Source organism: Drosophila rhopaloa, unplaced genomic scaffold (assembly GCF_018152115.1).
Source record: "Drosophila rhopaloa isolate 14029-0021.01 unplaced genomic scaffold, ASM1815211v1 contig_155, whole genome shotgun sequence".
Taxonomy (NCBI): domain Eukaryota; kingdom Metazoa; phylum Arthropoda; class Insecta; order Diptera; family Drosophilidae; genus Drosophila; species Drosophila rhopaloa.
Window position 1 is genome coordinate 6,951,247 of NW_025335034.1, and position 17,852 is coordinate 6,969,098.

The following is a 17,852-nucleotide window of genomic DNA, read 5'->3' on the forward strand; positions in this document are numbered from 1 at the left end:
AAGTTACTAAATTTCTTTGACTAAATGACTCCGATAACGACGATTAAAAAATCGCTTGAGATTAAAACGGCTTTAAATCTTTTGCTTGTTTTTTTAGATACTTGTGAATTTAATGTTTCAACGATAATGTCCGATTACTTAACAGACGAATTTATGGATGTGATTAAGATAATCTAGACTAAACAAAAAAGGAAGCAGGTTCGGCAATCTGAAATTTATATACCCTTACAGTTATTACAAAACGAGTACATTTTAATTGTTTATGTCTCTTTTAACTAAAAACAATGAAGCTTTGTCGATTTTGCCCTGCAGTATGCCATCGTTTCTATGGCAGTTATATGGTATTGTTCTCCGATTGTGATAAAACTAAAAGCGTAATTCTAATATAGCCAATAATTACTATATCTCCGATGAATATTTTAATAAATAGAAAAACAGCAAATAAAATATTTTTTCAATTTTAATTTTTTTCAATTTATTTTTTTTTCTTTTTGGGAGCTATATGATACGGATGTCAGATTTTTATTAAACTAAAACCGTAATTTCATAGTATTTAAATATTACCAAATCCCAAAGAAAATTAAAAACAACAAAATTATACTTTTTAAAATTTTTTTCGGATTGTTTTTATGAGCTATATGATATAATCGTTCGGTCCGACTCGTTCCGACTTATACACTACCTGCAATAGAAAGATAACTGTTTGAAAAGTTTTAAGCAGATAGCTTTAAAACTGAGGGACTCTAGGGTCAACAATGTATCCTTCACGTTGCGTTGCAAACTTTTGACTGAAATTATAATGGCCTCAGATTTAAAAAACAATACAATTTAAATATAACATATGTTTTTTTTTTTAAATAATAATATTTTTTTGTCATTTTGATCTAAGAAACATTCTGCTCTGACTACAGATACTTCAAAAGATTACATTTTTTCAGCCTAGTGCTCAGATCGACAAAATCCATTCGTTGCTCTCTAGAGAGGCAAGCAGCTGACGAACACTTTTCGTCAGGCCCTTTTTTCACCACGACGAAAAAATACCAGAAAATTACATCGCGTTGCCAACAACCGGAAATGAACTCTGTGTGAAAGTCAGCCCCTAGCGAAATTATTAAAAATGTAATCTTTTTTGGTGTCTGAAGAAAAACACAATAAAAAATTGAGAAAAATCGTCTGCAAGAACTTAGTGCAGCCATAAACTTAAAATTTGCTAATAATTATCAGTATATTAAAAAAACACTTAAATATTAATTTTTTGTTTTTAAATTTTTTTGTACACCGGCAGACTTGTCTGGCCAAGGAATTTGAGAATATCTTTTAAGGAACCTTTCCGGCAAATATGTTTTTTCTGCTAAAATTGTTTCGATCCGAGTACTAGGCTTTGAGCCATTAAAAAGACGCTGGATGTACATATACGTTCACATTGGCAGCAACTATCGATAGATGCAGCTAACAATCGATGATCTAGAAAATTATCAAAAAAATTATCAAACGGTCCATCGTTGTTTGGCCATCCCTAATTTTCACACTAAAGAAATCGGACGCGTTCTGCGCGTTGTTCGCGCGAGAATAAAAAATAATTTAGCTTCGGCTCCAAATAGATATTTTATTTGGAAAATATTTAACAAGAGGTGAGTAAGTTAATTAATATTTGTATCACTATGTGGTTGTGCGATTAATCAGTAAAATAAATGCCGTTCATTTCACACGCATACATACACACCGCGTGAAAATTTCCCAGTTTTTTGGCTGCGTTGCATTTTTTGTGTGCTGGTGCTGCTTTTTTTTTGGCAGTGGCTGGTGGTTGTAAACAATGTTTTACTTCAATGGTTAGTTTAAAACAATAACTAATAATCGTGCAATGCACTTTTTCGCATGCAGCCCCAAACGCATAGATACAGAAAAGTATTGATTTTCGTCCAAGATGGCGGACGACGAGCAATTCAGCTTGTGCTGGAACAACTTTAACACGAATTTGTCGGCTGGCTTCCACGAGTCGCTATGTCGCGGCGATCTGGTGGACGTATCCTTGGCGGCCGAGGGTCATATTGTAAAGGCCCACCGATTGGTGTTATCCGTCTGCTCGCCGTTCTTCCGCAAGATGTTCACCCAGATGCCGTCGAACACCCACGCAATCGGTGAGTTTCGGACCCAGAATTTTATTGGGGATTTTTCGACTAATTTTCTTCCTCCCCCCACACTTCAGTATTCCTGAACAATGTAAGCCACTCGGCGCTGAAGGACCTCATCCAATTTATGTACTGCGGCGAGGTCAATGTGAAGCAGGACGCCTTGCCCGCGTTTATTAGCACCGCAGAATCTCTGCAAATCAAGGGGCTAACGGATGTAAGTATATACATTGGAGCTTATACTGGTATATCGAATTGGAGGCATAACAAAAACAACACAAGCGCATCGTTTTTCGCGCCCAAGAAATACACATACGAGCGTCTGTATAAGAGCATGGTTTGACTGTACCGAGAAATTTCTCGCAAACCAAATGCCAAAAGGCACGCGTGCCAGAAAGGGACAACAGTACTCTGTATGTGTGTGCTGCAGCATTTGTCTCTTTCTGGCTAATATGGCAACAAGCAACTGGGTTGTTTTTGTTTCGCAGCGAAAAAAGCACTAAACAGTTGCAGTTGAAAAAAATAATTCGCGATTTGCCTTCCTCTAAGCGGAATTGTGATTTTGTTTTTGTACAAAAATAAATTTAACAGCTATAATTCTTTAACTTGTTTCACATATAGTTTTGTTGAATTATTAGAAACAATTCTTTAAAGTATTTATTGTTTTGATGTAAATACTTCTCTCAATTTTTTATATTTTTATTTAGCATAGAGCTATTCTTCAAATATATGTCACAGTTTTTATTTACATTTTGTTAACCAGGAAATCAATAACCCCCAGAATATTTTTATTTTCTTAAATTATTTAAAGCAAAAATATCATCAGATAATAAAAAAAAAATTGTTTTTTCGAGTATTCTTGTTAAACGTTGCATTCTTTTCAGAAAATCTATTCTTATCCGGGTCTTACGATTTATTTGCCGCCCCAATTTATTGAATTTCTACGTAATATATAGCCTTTATCAGGAAGAATTGAATGTATATTTTAAAGTTTCTTTTTAGGAGAGGGAATTAGAATAGGACAATTTTTTGAATAACCTTGTTAATTGCGTTTTTGTAATGTTATATTTTCAGAACGATCCTGCGCCGCAGCCACCGCAAGAGCCCAGCCCGCCGCCAGCAGCGCCTCATGTACAACAGCAACAATTACCGGCCCAGCGGGTGCAACGCCAGCAGCCGCGCGCCTCCGCCCGCTACAAGATCGAGACCGTGGACGACGGACTGGGCGACGACAACAAGGGCACCACCCAGATCGTCATCCAGACCACGGCCGCACCCCAAGCCACCATTGTACAACAGCCGCAGCAGCAGCAGGCTGCGCAGCAGATCCAGACGCAGCAGCAGCTGCAGACGGGAACCACTACGACGGCGACGCTGGTGTCGACAAACAAACGCTCCGCCCAGCGATCCTCTCTGACCTCCGCCTCCTCCTCCAGCGGCGGCGTAAAGCGCTCCAAGACCAGCGCCTCTGCCAATGTAATGGACCCCCTCGATTCGGCCACGGAAACTGGAACCACGACGACCGCCCAACTAGTTCCGCAACAGATCACCGTACAAACAGCTGTGGTCTCCTCCGCGGAAACCAAGCTCCACCAGCAGCCGCAGCAGGTCCGCCAGCAGCAGCAGCAGGAGGAAGCCGAGTACATTGATCTCCCCATGGAATTGCCGACAAAATCGGAACCTGACTACTCTGAGGACCATGGCGATGCTGCCGGAGATGGCGAGGGGACCTATGTGGAGGACGATGCTTACGGGGACATGCGCTACGACGACAGTTACTTTACTGAAAACGAGGATGCTGGCAACCAAACAACGGCAAACACGAGCGGCGGCGGAGTGACCGCCACCACGTCCAAGGCGGTGGTTAAGCAGCAGTCGCAGAACTACAGTGATTCTTCGTTTGTCGACACCAGCGCGGATCAGGGCAACACAGAGGCTCAAGGTTGGTTGAATTTCCTAGTAAAGATGGCCAATTGCCACTAGTCATAGGTAGAATTTAGAAAAGGACTTTGATTCCGTTTGCGAAATGTAAACATATTTAAACTGATACATAATTTTATCATTAATTAGCCTTTCTACTTCGCAAGCGGATCAGGCCCTTTTAAAATATGGTAAAGCGCGTTTAAATATGTTTTAAAAACAAATTTAAGCAATACTTAACCTTTATAAGATAAGTAAAATAAGAAAGCCTGTGCTTTATTTCAAATCTCTAAGAAGCATCTGGCAGATCGGTCGCCTGTAGCATATTACCTACATGCTAAGGCGCAGTATCACGCGATTTTTTATAAACTTGGTTAAAGGGTAAGTAGAGTGTTTAAATATTTACGCTGACAAGACGAAACTGATGTTTGTGCTGCGCGCTGGAACACTAAGAAGATCTGCAATTATCAAAGGTAATATTAATGAGTAGTCTTTGAACGTTTTCTCCATATATTTTTCTAGTTTTGCAGGTATTTAATTTTAAATAAGTCCCCAACATTTTGTTGGAAAAGCGTGCAAAGAGATATACAAATCAAATGTTGCCAGATCGTTATTATTTGGGCATGCGCTTATCAGTTGGGTAATAATACTTAAATTTATTGGGATTTAGTTTTATTGTTTCTAATTCCGTATATCAAGATGTTGTTTAGACTTGTTGAAGCAACGTAAAAGCTTGCTGATATAGTTCTAACAACGGCATGTATTGCCGAGTCTTTAAACTAAATGTGCAATTGTTTCCGAAAACATTTTTCTGCTATCCAGAAAATAAGTTTACTTTCGTTTTTTTTTTTTTTAAGAAGTTGATTAGACAGTTAAGCCTTGTATACCGTAATGGGGTTCAGATACATTTTAAACTGAGAAATCTTATCTAATTGCAATTCTTAAGACTATTTACTGCTGTAAATTTTAATGTTGGAACTCGCTTTGTAAATTGGTGTTTGTATTAACGAATCTCTAAAAATATTTTAAGGTGCGGCTTTACTTAGGAAGTGGATTTCATATTTGTTACGTACTTGAGCATAGTTTCAAAGAATTAATTAAAGTTCGTTCTGTTATCTATCGAATCTGTGCGTCGATTTTAAACAATACATTTTTGAGTGAAGCGAGTATGTGTATATGAAGTACCGTATATTAATGGAAACTGTCTGCTTTTTATATTGTGCGATTCTTAAATGTTAATATAAATTTCGCTTTGTATGTCTATTTAAAAAATAAAGGAAATGCCCGTAAAGATAATTTTAAGGTATCTGGATTGTCATTTAAATAAATTGAGCGGCGTTGCCACTTTCTGGCATCCCTATTTGAAAATGCTGCCCTGTAATTCAAAAGCGTGGCATCCCTGTTGAAAATTATTCAGAAACGAAGCTACATTTGTTTTGTTAGTTTGTGAATTAGTGAAATACAAGTGTTTGGCTGTTAAATTATGTGCTATAGTGATGTGTGGTGTAAATTTATAAACTTATGTGATGAGTGGGTAACTATGAAAATTCCGCGTTTGCAGAACTAGGTGTTGGTGATAATTCGTATTTGAAACCAAAGCGGAGTAACATCGAAATATAATGCTGTTGTAAAATGCAATCTTTTCGGGTCCTGTAAGTATAATGCCACCATCTTCATGGGTCCTCCGGTTCGCTGTGTGCCAATAAACTGTTTAAGCCAAAGTCTGAACTAAATGTTGTTTTATTTCGCCGATCCTAGCTTAGCGCTTAAGCCATATTAACTAAATTAGGAATTAGACATTGGAATTACCATGCCCACTAAACCAACTTCCCTGCCTTCTTGTCGCCCCTTTGTTTTCGGTTATCTTCGGGCCACTTGCAGATTCGGATATTAGGTTTATCCGGAGCCAAAAGAAGAACGCCCAACTGGTGTTCCGGGACTATATCTACAACAAGAAGCTGACCCAGGCCAATGGACAGACGACCTGGCGCTGTGCGGATGTACTTAAGCTCCGCTGCAAGGCGGTGGTGATCACCCGCGATGGCCAGTTCATAGACGCCCGTCGTCAGCACAACCACGAGTCCCACGCCTCTAGGATCGGCCAGCGGCAGCTCTACAAGGTGGAGCAGGAACTGGAGGAGTATATCGAGATCTGCACGTCAAACCCCAAGATATCGCAGTATCTGGGCAGCAGTAATATTATCGTGACCGCCAAGGACGGCAAGGACTGCAAACTGTTTCTACCCGCCGCCGAGGCCACGGAAATTGAGATGCAGGCCCTAGTCGACGCCGCCGAGGAGGAGGAAGAGCTGCAGGCCGAGGCGGAGGGGCAGCGGGCCCAGCAGCGGGACCGGGAACGGGAGGCCAGGTGGCAGGCGGAGGAGGCCAAGCGCCGTTCCCTGCTGAAGACGAAGCACCTCTAGGAGATTTCATCTAGCACCATAAGCTCGTATTAAGCTCGAAATTTGGAGTGGGCTTATTTGTTTGGAGAACTACCAACAAATCTAAATGTAATCAATTGCGGGCTCTTTTTTTAAAGATCTCTAGAAAGCTATACCCTTTTATCATGCTATAGTTTATTTGATCGTATTATGTCGGTAATTACCTACCAAAGTGAAGCTATTTTTTCCAATTTACCAAAATCAACCATTTAAGTTATCCGTATTTTATGTAAATATGTATGTTTCTAACACAAGCAAGACCGCTGTAGTCGAGTTTTCCGTACTATAATATATACCTTATTTACCTGCAACAGAAAATGTTATGCAACGTGCATGTTTCTTACAGTTGAGATCCTGATCTTGTATCCACCATAACAACAAATGAGGATTCGCGATGAATCTGCGTGGTAAATCCCAGATATCTAGGCGGAGAGACATGCCTAGATCCACTCGGATAATGTTTCTTTATTTGTTTATTGTGCTACGAATACAATGTACTTCATATAGGTTATTTTCACAGGATATTTCTTAAACAGGAGGACTACAGTCAAAATTAAAACAATCAGCTATAATATTACGACTAATCCGAACATTTAAAGGACTTCTAATAATTGAGTCAACCAAACATGATAATAGCTTTATAGTACCCTAAATGATTCAATGATTTTCAGCCAAACAAATCGGCCCACCAACTCGAACGTAGTTTAAATTATGTCTGTAAACGTATTTCATATTTAATCCTCGAATAAACTGAGACCAAAACAAAGAATAGCGCACATAGAAAAGTCTATACTATTATTATTATCGGGCTTTATATCCCAAAAACAGATTACTGACTTATCAATAATTTTTTATTTGCAGATGGCAACGAGCTGGTCTTCATAGAGAGCCCCTGGTCGACGCCGTGTCTGGTGCTGAATGGCTATATGTACAACTGCCACAGCCGGAAGAGTAACAAACAGTACTGGCGCTGCCACAATTACTCCAAAAAGGTCCACGAAATGCGCTGCCGATCTCGTTGCGTCTTGGAGAACGGACGGCTGAAGAGTGTAACGGGCGGACTTCACAACCATCAGCCGCATACGGAAAAGATCGACAAGATCGTGCAGCGGAATAAGATGGCAGCTGTAAGCACCGGAAAAAAGCTCTCTAGGACGCACAGCTTCACTCAGCAGCAGCTCCAAGAGCAGAAACAGGAGTTCATTGATGAACACCAGTTAGACAGCGATGCGGCCACGTTGCAGCTGACGGATCACGAACTAATGCACGCCTCCATGATGCTCATGCACGAATAGCTGGTCCATTGGGCAAAGCAGTCCACCTGGTCTCGGCAGTGCAATGTAGTTACTAAGTAGCAGCGATCGGAAGTACATATCTAGGAAGATAACTATTTATTTTCGGTTAATTTCCCCATTTGAATTGTAAAAAAGTATTTGAATTAGTTTGAAATCAAATGAGAAGAGTTTAATTTGTAGTTTAATAAGATTGTGAATATAGCTGTAAGCCCTTAGTTTTACTTTTACAAACAATTACCTAGTTACCTATGGAGTACATTTTTTGCTATAATTTGGCACCATGGAGGGAGTCTTGGATATGTGATCAAGTGAAATAAAGATCTGAAGTCTTCTAATCCAACATGGTCCGTTCTGATCTTTTTGCATCACAAGGTTTAAAAAGTAGGTGTAATTCTTATGTCCGTTAACTAACTACATTTTAATTTTCAGTGCTCACCTACAACGATCGAGGAAAACTTGTCCACGAGGGTTTTACCTTTAGCTGTCACACTCGGAATCCCGAGAAATTTTTGGCTTTCTGGCGTTGCACCATGTACAAAAAGATGCACTGCAGCTCGGCGCTGACCACCTACATAAAATCAATTAAATCAATTCGAGGATTCCACAATCACCAACCACCCGAACGGCTTAAGACATTTGTTCCTAGAGTGCTCGATTGGCAATCCCGCCTTGATAAATAGATAACTAAAAGTGTAAGCCAAATCAATGTATTCTGCAAGTTATTAAAATCTACTAAAGTACTCTGCTTTATTTCAGCAAAAAAATATAACTGAATTAATTTAAACTTAAGGACACCGCAACATCATTACATTTAATAAACGGTTAAATTAAGTTAAACAAAGCCAATAAAAAATAACTCTTTTATTTTCACTGTCTTCTAAATATTGGCTTGTCTTTAAAATTAGTTGCCTTTATTTTGTTAAACATTTTATTAACTAACTTATATTTGTAATCTCCTCCCTTTTTTCAGGTGCTAGACCGGTACGACTAATAATACCTATTCAAAAAGTGGCACAGAAGCGAACTGTAAAACTTCTACCCGTAGTCCGCACGGTTGCAGAAGAAATGAACAAAGTGAAGCCCGCTCGTAAACTAAACTTAAAAAACCCTAACAACATCATTCGCACATCGTCCGATCAGCACAACTTCGTATCTGTAGGAGTGCCTAGGTTAAAAGGAAAGTGCGTAAATTGCCTCAAAAATAACAGGTCGGGTCTGATCAGGATCACAACACTGTGTGACACATGTCCTGGCAGTAACTGGATGTGCGAGCCATGCTTCGAGGAACTGCATTCCTCACTGAAATAAGACAAATATGTATATCCAATTTAATATAAATACATTTAATCGACAGATTTTTATAATTTCAAAGACCATCTACTAAAAGGTAATGACTATAAATTCGTCTTTTGTCGTAATCTCCAAAATTGTATTTGATTTTATATTTTGTTCACAATTCGCACACGAACTTATGTAAATAAAACAAATAACAATTCATGAATCTAGATTTTTTTTGAAAACTTTTTTCTTACAGTTTTCTTATGTGGGAAATCTTAAAGTGCAGAAATGTTTATCAACGCGAATAGCTTTGGCCAAAAAGTTGACATAAAATTCATGAACATATATCGATGATGTGTTTTGAAAAATAGGCCTGAACAAAATAATCATTATTATTTATTTCTATGGTTTGCACCATGTTTTTTTTTGTTCACTTATTTTTTGTATTGCGTTTTTAACAACGTGACTTATATACAAATATATAACTAATATACAAGGTTATTCAGGAAGTTTATTTATAACGGTAATTTCTTGATTGATTTCGGATTCCGAAACATATCTTATAAACTATTTCTTTGCATTTATAGGACCTGAACATTAAGAGTGCTCAGTTTAATAAATAAACAATACTTTCACGTTAGTGCCATTTTCTTAGTCTAAAAAAATGGTAATCAATCTTAACGCTTCATTACATTGATTATAAAATGAAATTAAATAGGAAGACACATTTTCAGCATTAATTGTTAAGAAGAAATAAATGGTATGGAAAATGCTAAAGAAACGAACTACGAAACCAATATTGTTATACATTTTTTCAGTATTAAAAAGGGTTATACAGAAAGAAAAAGTCTTTTAATGGTAGTTTGCTTATAATGTAAAAAGACAGTCCATTAAATTAAAAAGATTAGATGACTAATTAAAAGATAACCCCTAGTTTGAAGCTGTGTCTGTAGTCTGTTACACTCTCAATTACTTTCCGGACTTCATTCTATGGCGAAGGCGTCCTCGCTCCTTCTTCTGCGGCACCAAATCGTGATTATGGGGAGCATGAAGCACCTCCAGGCAGTTGTTTTTGGTAGTGCGGATTCGGGCACGGCACTTGGTGGTGGAGCGGGTGGCACATATCCACTTCGTCCCGCGGCCGTTCTCCATAAACTTAACGTAGCTATGCCCGCCGTAGTTAAGCTTAATTGACTCCCGTTGGCCCTTGGTGAAGTAGAACTGAGGAGTGTCACCTGTAAAGACAAGAAGTGTGTGACCCGGTAGATTAGTAAAATGTGATTCAGGTTGGGAGTATACTTAATCGGGAACTGGAGAAGTTTCGTAGATTCTACAACGAATAATTGCACTGTTGAAGGCTTACGTTTATTTAATTTACATACATTTAAGTGTTTATAAGTTGAATCATAATAGCTAACTTAGCTTTTCCGTTTCCTAAAACACAGTTTTTATTAATATTTACGCATAATAAGGGACTAAGATGAGTCAGTTTTTAAAGGAAATATAAAAGGAGCTGAATTTAATCATAGATTTTCATAAACTTCGGTTGTGAAATTTTGAGGCAATCATCAAGTTTGATAAAATAAAATAAGAAAACCTTGGAAAATGTTTCCAAATGCTTAATAAAATAAATTAAAAATACTTTTAAAATAATAATTAAAAATATTTTATATTGGCTAAGAATTAAAGGTAGCCTTTTTTTAAATTCAACAAAAATATCTAGCTTGTACTGACTTGGCCAGTGCAAAAATGATATTCTTTCAAATTTTCTATGGAGTAAAATCTGCCTCAGAGATGTTTCGTCAAGAAAAAAATAGCGTAAGAACTGCGACTTCACTTTCGGCGGCTGACCACACGGGTGGCTCCCACAATGCCCGTGACATCTGCTACAATCTCCTCGTACTTCAGGTGCATTCCTAGCTCGCTGACATCGATCGTGGCAGGAGATTCGTCCTCCAATGCGGTAGTCAGCATAGCATCGCTGGTCAGCTGAATCTCTTGTTGTTGCTGGGTCTGCTGCGGCTGTTGTTGCCTGGCGGAAGTGGTGACCACTTTGGCAATTGTCTCCACTGGTGGTACTCTACGCACGCGCTTCTTGCGCCGCACAATCTCCTCGTGCGTGTGGAATCGGTTGAGCGGACAGACGACATCGTTGATGGTGTAAACTCTGGAGCGGCACTTCTGGTTCCACCATTGGTTGCAACGCCAAAAGCGCTTCTCTTCCCCAGAAGATAGTTTAAGGGTCTTCTCAAAGATGAACGGCTGACCGCCGTATATCAGTTGCATTCTTCCCCGGGATGTGGCCGAGTAGATGGCCACGCTGCTTTCTGTGGACGGAGAGGGTACACATTGTGATTAGTATTTTGTCAACTGTTAAGTTATTTGATACAACTACAGATTCAGAGTCGGTTTTTATGCTGTTTGCCAAGTCATGGCGCGTTTATATTTTGCTAAGCTTAAAGTCTATCATACTTTCTACATAGGCGCTGGGAAGGCAAGTGATTGTGCTCCGGCTGGGACAGACAAACCTTGTACAGTCCGTTCGGGAGCCTTGTAATAGATAATCGAGCGTTGCACGGATTTTTTCCGTTACGTCGGCTCCGACAGTTCCAGTATATGGTGTTTCCGCGCTGGTTGTTCTTGGCATAGGCAAATTTATCAAACATTAGCTGTACGGATTTTCGTTGACCCTGGATGACCTTAATGTTGGGGATGATGTCCATCAGTTTACCGTCCGCCTTATATATCGACTCTATTGGCAATTGCTTCCATGTCAAAAGGATTTCTGGAAAAAAAATTAGGCATACGTATAAGGATTAGTTATGGCTTAAGACGAAGGGGTTTCGGAAATAATGAAAAGCCAAAACTGCACTTAGTTAGGGGTTTATTCACAGACTAAATGTCCTGAGACTGGTTGAAGATCAAATTACTGAAAGTAAAAGTTTTAAATTTGATTACAATTTTTTTGATGGCGGTCTGACAGAGTCTAGTCTTTAGTCTAGTTTAAAATTAAAAAAAATTAGTTAAAATTATTAAAAATTAATTTTTAATGAAATATTAAAAATTAATTTGCAATTTTAGGGACTTATTTGTGAGACTAATTAATTCATACAAATATGATAGTTTTGATATTTTCTTCGAACAGATCCACTAGCTTTAAAACTACTCATGGTATAAATGACGTTAAACTGTCTTCTTTACCTAAAGCTTAACGGAGTTGGATCTATTAATCTTATTAATTCTAATTAGTCGGTAGACTTTACTTGCTGTCTATTTTAATCGATCGTGTGTTAACGCAGAGTGGATTCCTCTCAAGGCAGAGCTTCTGGCCGTCCACGCGAGGTACCATTTTCTGCGTGGTGTACATTGTGGGATGCGTGTGCAGGTTGCTAGTCACGTGGATTAAATCCCCGAAACTGGTGATTCGTGTTACCAGGCGGGCACGACACTTTGCCTTGTGATACATGGAGCACTTCCAGTCCCGACTCTTTTGCCCCTCTCTCAACTTCTCGTTGGGCGTGTAGGTATTCCCTTTGTGGTAAACGAGATCGGTTCCTCGATTGGAACGCACATACTGCGCAAACTTCAAGTTATCTGCAAAGGATTATCAAAATTAGTTAGACGATAGTCAGAATCTTTAGTTTAAATGTTGGGATGTAATGGCATTATTGTTTAATAGGAGTAGTGAAAAGGCGAAAATTTTGTAACAAACAGTTTGTTTATTCCTCAAGACAGCTTGATACCTGCTACTTCTTAGAGTTACGTCCGCTCACCACATCTTTGCGACTGTGATTATGGCCTTCGTTCCTCATCCGAATTTTATTGGTATCCCTATTCACAATGGCCCGGGCCCGACAATTGCTGCGGAAGTTGGCACACTTCAAGTATGTACGACGTAAATTAGTAGTGCCGATCACAAAGCGAAAGCCATCGATAATCGTAAATCCGTTATGCCTGTAAACATTACGATGCCGAGAACCTGTTAAGGAAATGGCATAGCGGGTAAGTTACAAATTGTGAAAGAATATTACTTAAAACTACCTCTAAATGAATGGTTATTGCGTTTATTTAGTATTAACTAAGGTGTTTTGTAACCTGAATAACCCGAATTAGATGGCACTGTGTGTAAGTCTCAATGGTAAAACCCTTTAGCAAAAAACTGGCTCTTATTGTTGGGTATTGTTCAAATTTGTTTTTTTAACAAAAACCAGGTAGAGCTTCAGGGCTTAGCCAAACTTATACTTAAATGCAAAGATGTGTTGAAATCAATCACCAAATGAACCCATTTTTTACAATCTATTGTGACTAATAATGTTATAACGAAGCAAATACTTTAAAACTATTTAACTAAGACTAACAGTTGGTAATTCCAGATTTGTTTTGCTGGTAATCCAAAATTGGAAAAATGACTAGCTGTTGATCCGTTTGCTGGAACGTTTTCGACTGCGCTTGTGCAGCTTGAAGGAATCCGCTGGATGGTTGTGGTGCCGGTGGCTTAGCTTTATGCCTTTGCTACTTTCAGGATTAGTCACACATCTCGCCGGACAGCGTAGGGCATTGTTGCTGTTCTTAGAGCAGACCCAGTTGATGCTGTTCCGGTACTTGCGCTCCACGGAGTACATGTGTCCTTGGAAGATCAGGTTCTTACCGCCGCGGCGGTTAGCCACCAGTTGGTAGCTGGCTGCAAGGATTGAAAGATATTAGTCAGAAGTCCTTTCTTTTCTTGAGGTCATTACAGAAACTACAACGGCAGGGAGGCGGAAAATGATTATTTGCTTAACGGAAACACCTTTATTCGACTAATAAGATGGCACAGGTAATTCGTATCTTAGGGATGATTGTGGAGCCCGCGCAGGGCCGAGATCCGGTTGGACTTTGTCACCACGCGGGCGGAGCACTTGATGTACTTGCAGCGCAGCTTGACGCATTCCCAGTAGCAGACGTCCTTGATTCGACGATTAAGGGTGAAGGGTTTGCCGTCGATGGTCAGCAGGTTATTGCCCCGGTTGCTTCTGGTGAAGCTCACCTCCAGGTGGTCAAAGTTCTGTTTGCGGAAGTTACCCGCCTTTTTTTTTCTGGCCACCAGGAGCGGAAGCTGCACCTTGAAGGCATCCTCCAGTTCTGCAAAACAGAAGTTGGAAAGGGAGGACAGCTATTGATTAGAAAGCTCTGACAGACCGACTGCCCAAGATGATCCGCCAAATAATATATTCCTGCTCCGCCATAGTTTCTTTACTTTATTAACATTTGGAAACATTGATTTCGCATTGCAATTTCTCTTTTTTAACATTAGTACACAATATTTGCCTAGAATTAGAGAAGGCGTCGCTACTTTTTTTTTGGCTTCATCACACGACACTTTAGCGTTTTTATTTGGAAAGCGGCTTTTTCTTTTATACTGCTTTTTCATTCAACACCATTCACTTATACCAGGCAACTTAACTCTTTAATTTCACTTTTTAGTTAATAATTTAACAACAATTTGCCTAAATCACTTGCATTTTTTTCACAACTGTGGCGACATTTTACCAGAGTTGCCGGATGTACCGAAACTCAGGGCTGCATTGCCATAAATACAGTATCTACTAGCAAAAGCAAGATTCTATGTAAAAAATTTAAGCGCATTGCAAAAATCTAGAAGACTGTATCCATATGCATAACTCGTTCGTTTAGTTTTAAATTGTTATGTAAATTACATTTTATTGAGATAATAAATACCGGGGCAAATATTTTAACCCAACGAATTACTTTTTTATACCTCTTCAGTAATTTAGCAGACAGATGACAGAAAATCATATAAAAATTTTGAGTTTTCAAGATAAAGAAATTTAAAAAAAAATTATAAATAATTTAACTGAACCCTTTATTGTATTATAATACTACTATTATGTGGGGTATTCTCTTAACGACTATATCGCTGATTCGTTGAATTTCGGACATTTGCTTGCCAGTGGTTTCATACCAAATCAAATTGAAGAAATATTACCAATTAACCAATCACAGCAATTTTTTTTAATGGAAATCCATTGTATTTCTGTAACAAATGTGTTTTTTTTTTAAATAATGGAGTATTATTTAAGTTGTTTAAAGCTTAATAAACGTTTTAAATAGTGTTCCTTGATGGGTGAACATTTTTGTCTAATTTTTAACTGTTCGGCTATTTATAAGCATTTGTTTCGAATTATAGAGCTATTTCTGAATGTTTGTTTATTAGATTTCAGACATGACAGGACTTCTATTTCACCATGACCTAACCATCACTGTACTTACAATGCAACCCTGGCAGCTGCCATTTCTTTGCATTAATTTTAATTTGGTGTCTCGTGGGCGTGCTGAAATAAACATTTTGTGCTTTACTGTGTGAAATTGTGCATTGATTTTGATAAATACTATTCTAGCTCCCTGCCCGCCTGAGTTGTACTGCAAGTGTAGGCGTTCGCCTAATAATAAAACCGAAATAAAGTCCCATTTAAGAACCGCATGAACTGTGTTTTATTTTGTTTATGTTTTTGTTGACTCCCTAAATCGAAATGCCTTAATTGGTTTTACTATAATGTTCCATTGCAGAAGCTCCGAAGAAGAACACTGAAATTCTGAAGCCTGTGGAAAATGACAAGGATACGGCAACAGATAGTCTGAAAAATCCCCCTAGAGATGCGGATGCCGTTCCCTTGTTCGAGGGCAGTCGCGTCTTTGTGTCCAAGGCGGCTCTTGCCAAAGCCTATTTCCCCAAGCCTGCTATATATGCATCCCGTGTCACGGATCTGGTGATTGGAAAGGAGAAGCTGTACCATATTGCCCAGGGCAAGGAGTCCGCCGACAATGAGCTGTTCCAGGATATCATAAGTACATTATAGAGGCTCTATCTTATCACACGACCGTAATGTACTATATCCTATTTTTTGCAGCCCATGTTTGCCAAGTGTTTGCCATGCGCGGGGATCAGCTAACCCCATCTTCAGTCCAGAAATTCATAGACAGCAAACTGTCCACGCTGAAGGTTATGGTAGTCAAGCCATATATCGCCGGGCAATAGTTTAATTTATTTGTTGCGTTTTTGAAGTGAAATAAATGCCTGTAACTGAATTGTGCCTCCCACCTCTTGTGCAGTAGCTAGTAACCTCAGCAGAACCTCCCAAAATAACCCCAACTAATGTCTGTAAACGCGTTTCCTCTTCCAGGTGTCATCCAATCCCTGAAGGCGCTCTTTGAGGACAAGACCACAAGTGCTAGCATCCATTACACCACCACGCAACGTGGCAGGGTGATGCTGGTATACGAGGGCTACCGGTACGTGGTGAACCGCCAGAGCCTGAAAAACGTCTTCTGGCGGTGCTCGCGGTACGTAAAGCACAGCTGCCGGGCGACCCTGGTAACCTCCAAAATTCAGGATGTCACCATACGCATCGCTGGAGCTCCGCACACACACAGTCCGGAGGTCAACTCTATGGATCTCACGGCTGACCTGCTGGACGAGTTTCCGGAACTTCAGTAGGCCCTGCACGACCAGCAACTAATCTATTTTATTCAATAGACTACATCCCTAGCTTAATCTAAATAAATTAAACTTAATGTGTATAAAACATGTAGTTATTAGTGTTCGTTTTGTACCTAGTCTAGATTTAAACCCATTTAAAAGACGTACTAATTTGAGATTTTTGTAATCTTGCAGTTGAGATTAAAATGGAGCCTTCGCCCACACCTGGCCTGCCTGCGGATGCTGCTGTGGCCGCCTTGGCCGTCACCTACCTAAACGACGATGAATCGTTCCGAAAACCCTTCACCCTGCCCAAGATACTGGACGGTAAGTTCTACAAGAACATCCAACCGAATCAGAAGACACCCGGCGCCATCCAGGCCACCTGCACCACCTGCTACGGCCTCATCTCCGGCACCACCAAGTCTACGGGGAACTTCCTCAGCCATATCAAGAGACGCCACAAGGAACTACTGTCACTGTGCCAGCTTTACTGCCAGGCCAAGACCAATGGCACTGTGCCTGTGGCTAAAAACCCATTACCCAACCCAAGTCCAATGGTCTCCTCGACGACACCCACGGTGGAAATGATGACTCAGGTGACACAGATGCCTACGCCGACGTACGCCACCGCTGCCACTCACCTGGCGATGCCGGTGACTGTACCTGTTCCCGTATCCATGTCACTGGCCATGCCCCTCTCCCTGCCCCACGTACAGACGCCGCAAATGATGGCGCTGATGCAACAGCACCAGGCCCATGGGGCAGTCTTTATCAGCAAGGATTACTAGCGCCTAGGGTACTGGGGTAACAATTGTCTGTGGTTTTGAACTATTTTTTTGAACTAATGTCGATGTAGATTACCTATACTATGGTGAACGATTTCTCCTATGCAAAGGAGAATCGTTGATGTAGTCTTCGGACAATTGTAAGTCATTCAACATTAGTAACCTTTCCTCTAAAATACATATATACTTTCTTAAAACAATTTAGTCAGCAAAAGACAAATTTTACTCGAGCATAGAATTTTTAATTAACTTTCCATTGGATATATACAAAATATTTAAGACCTTCACCAATTCGAACAAATGATGAATTTGAACCTTTATGCCGAAATTGGAAGCTAACGAGGTCTAGCTTATAATAGTCCAAAGACTGCATACTGCAAATCGACCCACCTGAATCTAGGCTAAGTGCAACGTTGTGTAAGTCCTGATAGGTTTAAGTATTTTACAGAAAAAACAATAAATGATCATAGAAAATTCTTGTTTACTTTTTTAGCCTTTAATTATATCTATAAAATGTCTGCGCA

At 39.6% G+C, this 17,852-nt stretch overlaps 4 protein-coding genes across 34 annotated transcripts in view; 1 reads left to right on the forward strand and 3 right to left on the reverse strand.

Moving 5' to 3' along the window:
* The first annotated feature begins 1,500 nt into the window (after positions 1-1,500).
* The window catches only part of LOC108053884 (modifier of mdg4-like), a 29,505-nt gene continuing 13,153 nt past the window's right edge, over positions 1,501-17,852 (forward strand). For 19 of the 29 annotated variants that reach the window (XM_044457306.1, XM_044457290.1, XM_044457310.1 and 16 more), the window contains exons 1-4: positions 1,501-1,631; positions 1,882-2,138; positions 2,207-2,346; positions 3,204-4,071. In XM_044457306.1, coding sequence (XP_044313241.1) covers positions 1,925-2,138; positions 2,207-2,346; positions 3,204-4,071 — 1,222 coding nt within the window. In that variant the 5' untranslated portion in view covers positions 1,501-1,631; positions 1,882-1,924. Of the gene's footprint in view, positions 1,632-1,881; positions 2,139-2,206; positions 2,347-3,203; positions 4,072-5,930; positions 7,257-7,351; positions 8,126-8,214; positions 8,478-8,541; positions 8,650-8,755; positions 9,287-15,630; positions 15,910-15,971; positions 16,150-16,244; positions 16,555-16,735; positions 17,803-17,852 lie in introns of those variants that run through there. The other 10 variants (XR_006417431.1, XR_006417430.1, XM_044457287.1 and 7 more) reach the window with 10 other exon arrangements.
* Positions 10,407-11,718, reverse strand: LOC108053879. The gene is made up of 2 exons (XM_017136601.2): positions 11,536-11,718; positions 10,407-11,390 (listed from the first exon to the last, which is right to left on the reverse strand). Exons 1-2 carry the CDS (start codon positions 11,708-11,710, stop codon positions 10,897-10,899), a joined length of 669 nt encoding a protein of 222 aa, XP_016992090.1. The 5' UTR covers positions 11,711-11,718; the 3' UTR covers positions 10,407-10,896.
* LOC108053889 lies at positions 11,737-12,932 on the reverse strand. Its single transcript, XM_017136618.2, has 3 exons — positions 12,837-12,932; positions 12,327-12,657; positions 11,737-11,848 (listed from the first exon to the last, which is right to left on the reverse strand). Exons 2-3 carry the CDS (start codon positions 12,527-12,529, stop codon positions 11,803-11,805), a joined length of 249 nt encoding a protein of 82 aa, XP_016992107.2. The 5' UTR covers positions 12,530-12,657; positions 12,837-12,932; the 3' UTR covers positions 11,737-11,802.
* Positions 13,629-14,607, reverse strand: LOC108053881. Of its 3 annotated transcripts, none has more exons than XR_001769723.1 (3): positions 14,242-14,607; positions 13,800-14,184; positions 13,629-13,744 (listed from the first exon to the last, which is right to left on the reverse strand). XR_001769723.1 is itself a non-coding variant. In XM_017136603.1 (3 exons), exons 1-2 carry the CDS (start codon positions 14,471-14,473, stop codon positions 13,892-13,894), a joined length of 525 nt encoding a protein of 174 aa, XP_016992092.1. In that variant the 5' UTR covers positions 14,474-14,607; the 3' UTR covers positions 13,658-13,744; positions 13,853-13,891. The 3 variants fall into 3 exon arrangements, 1 of the variants encoding a protein (XP_016992092.1); XM_017136603.1 differs by having other exon boundaries at positions 13,658-13,744; positions 13,853-14,184; XR_001769724.1 differs by lacking the exon at positions 13,629-13,744 and having other exon boundaries at positions 14,069-14,184; positions 14,507-14,607.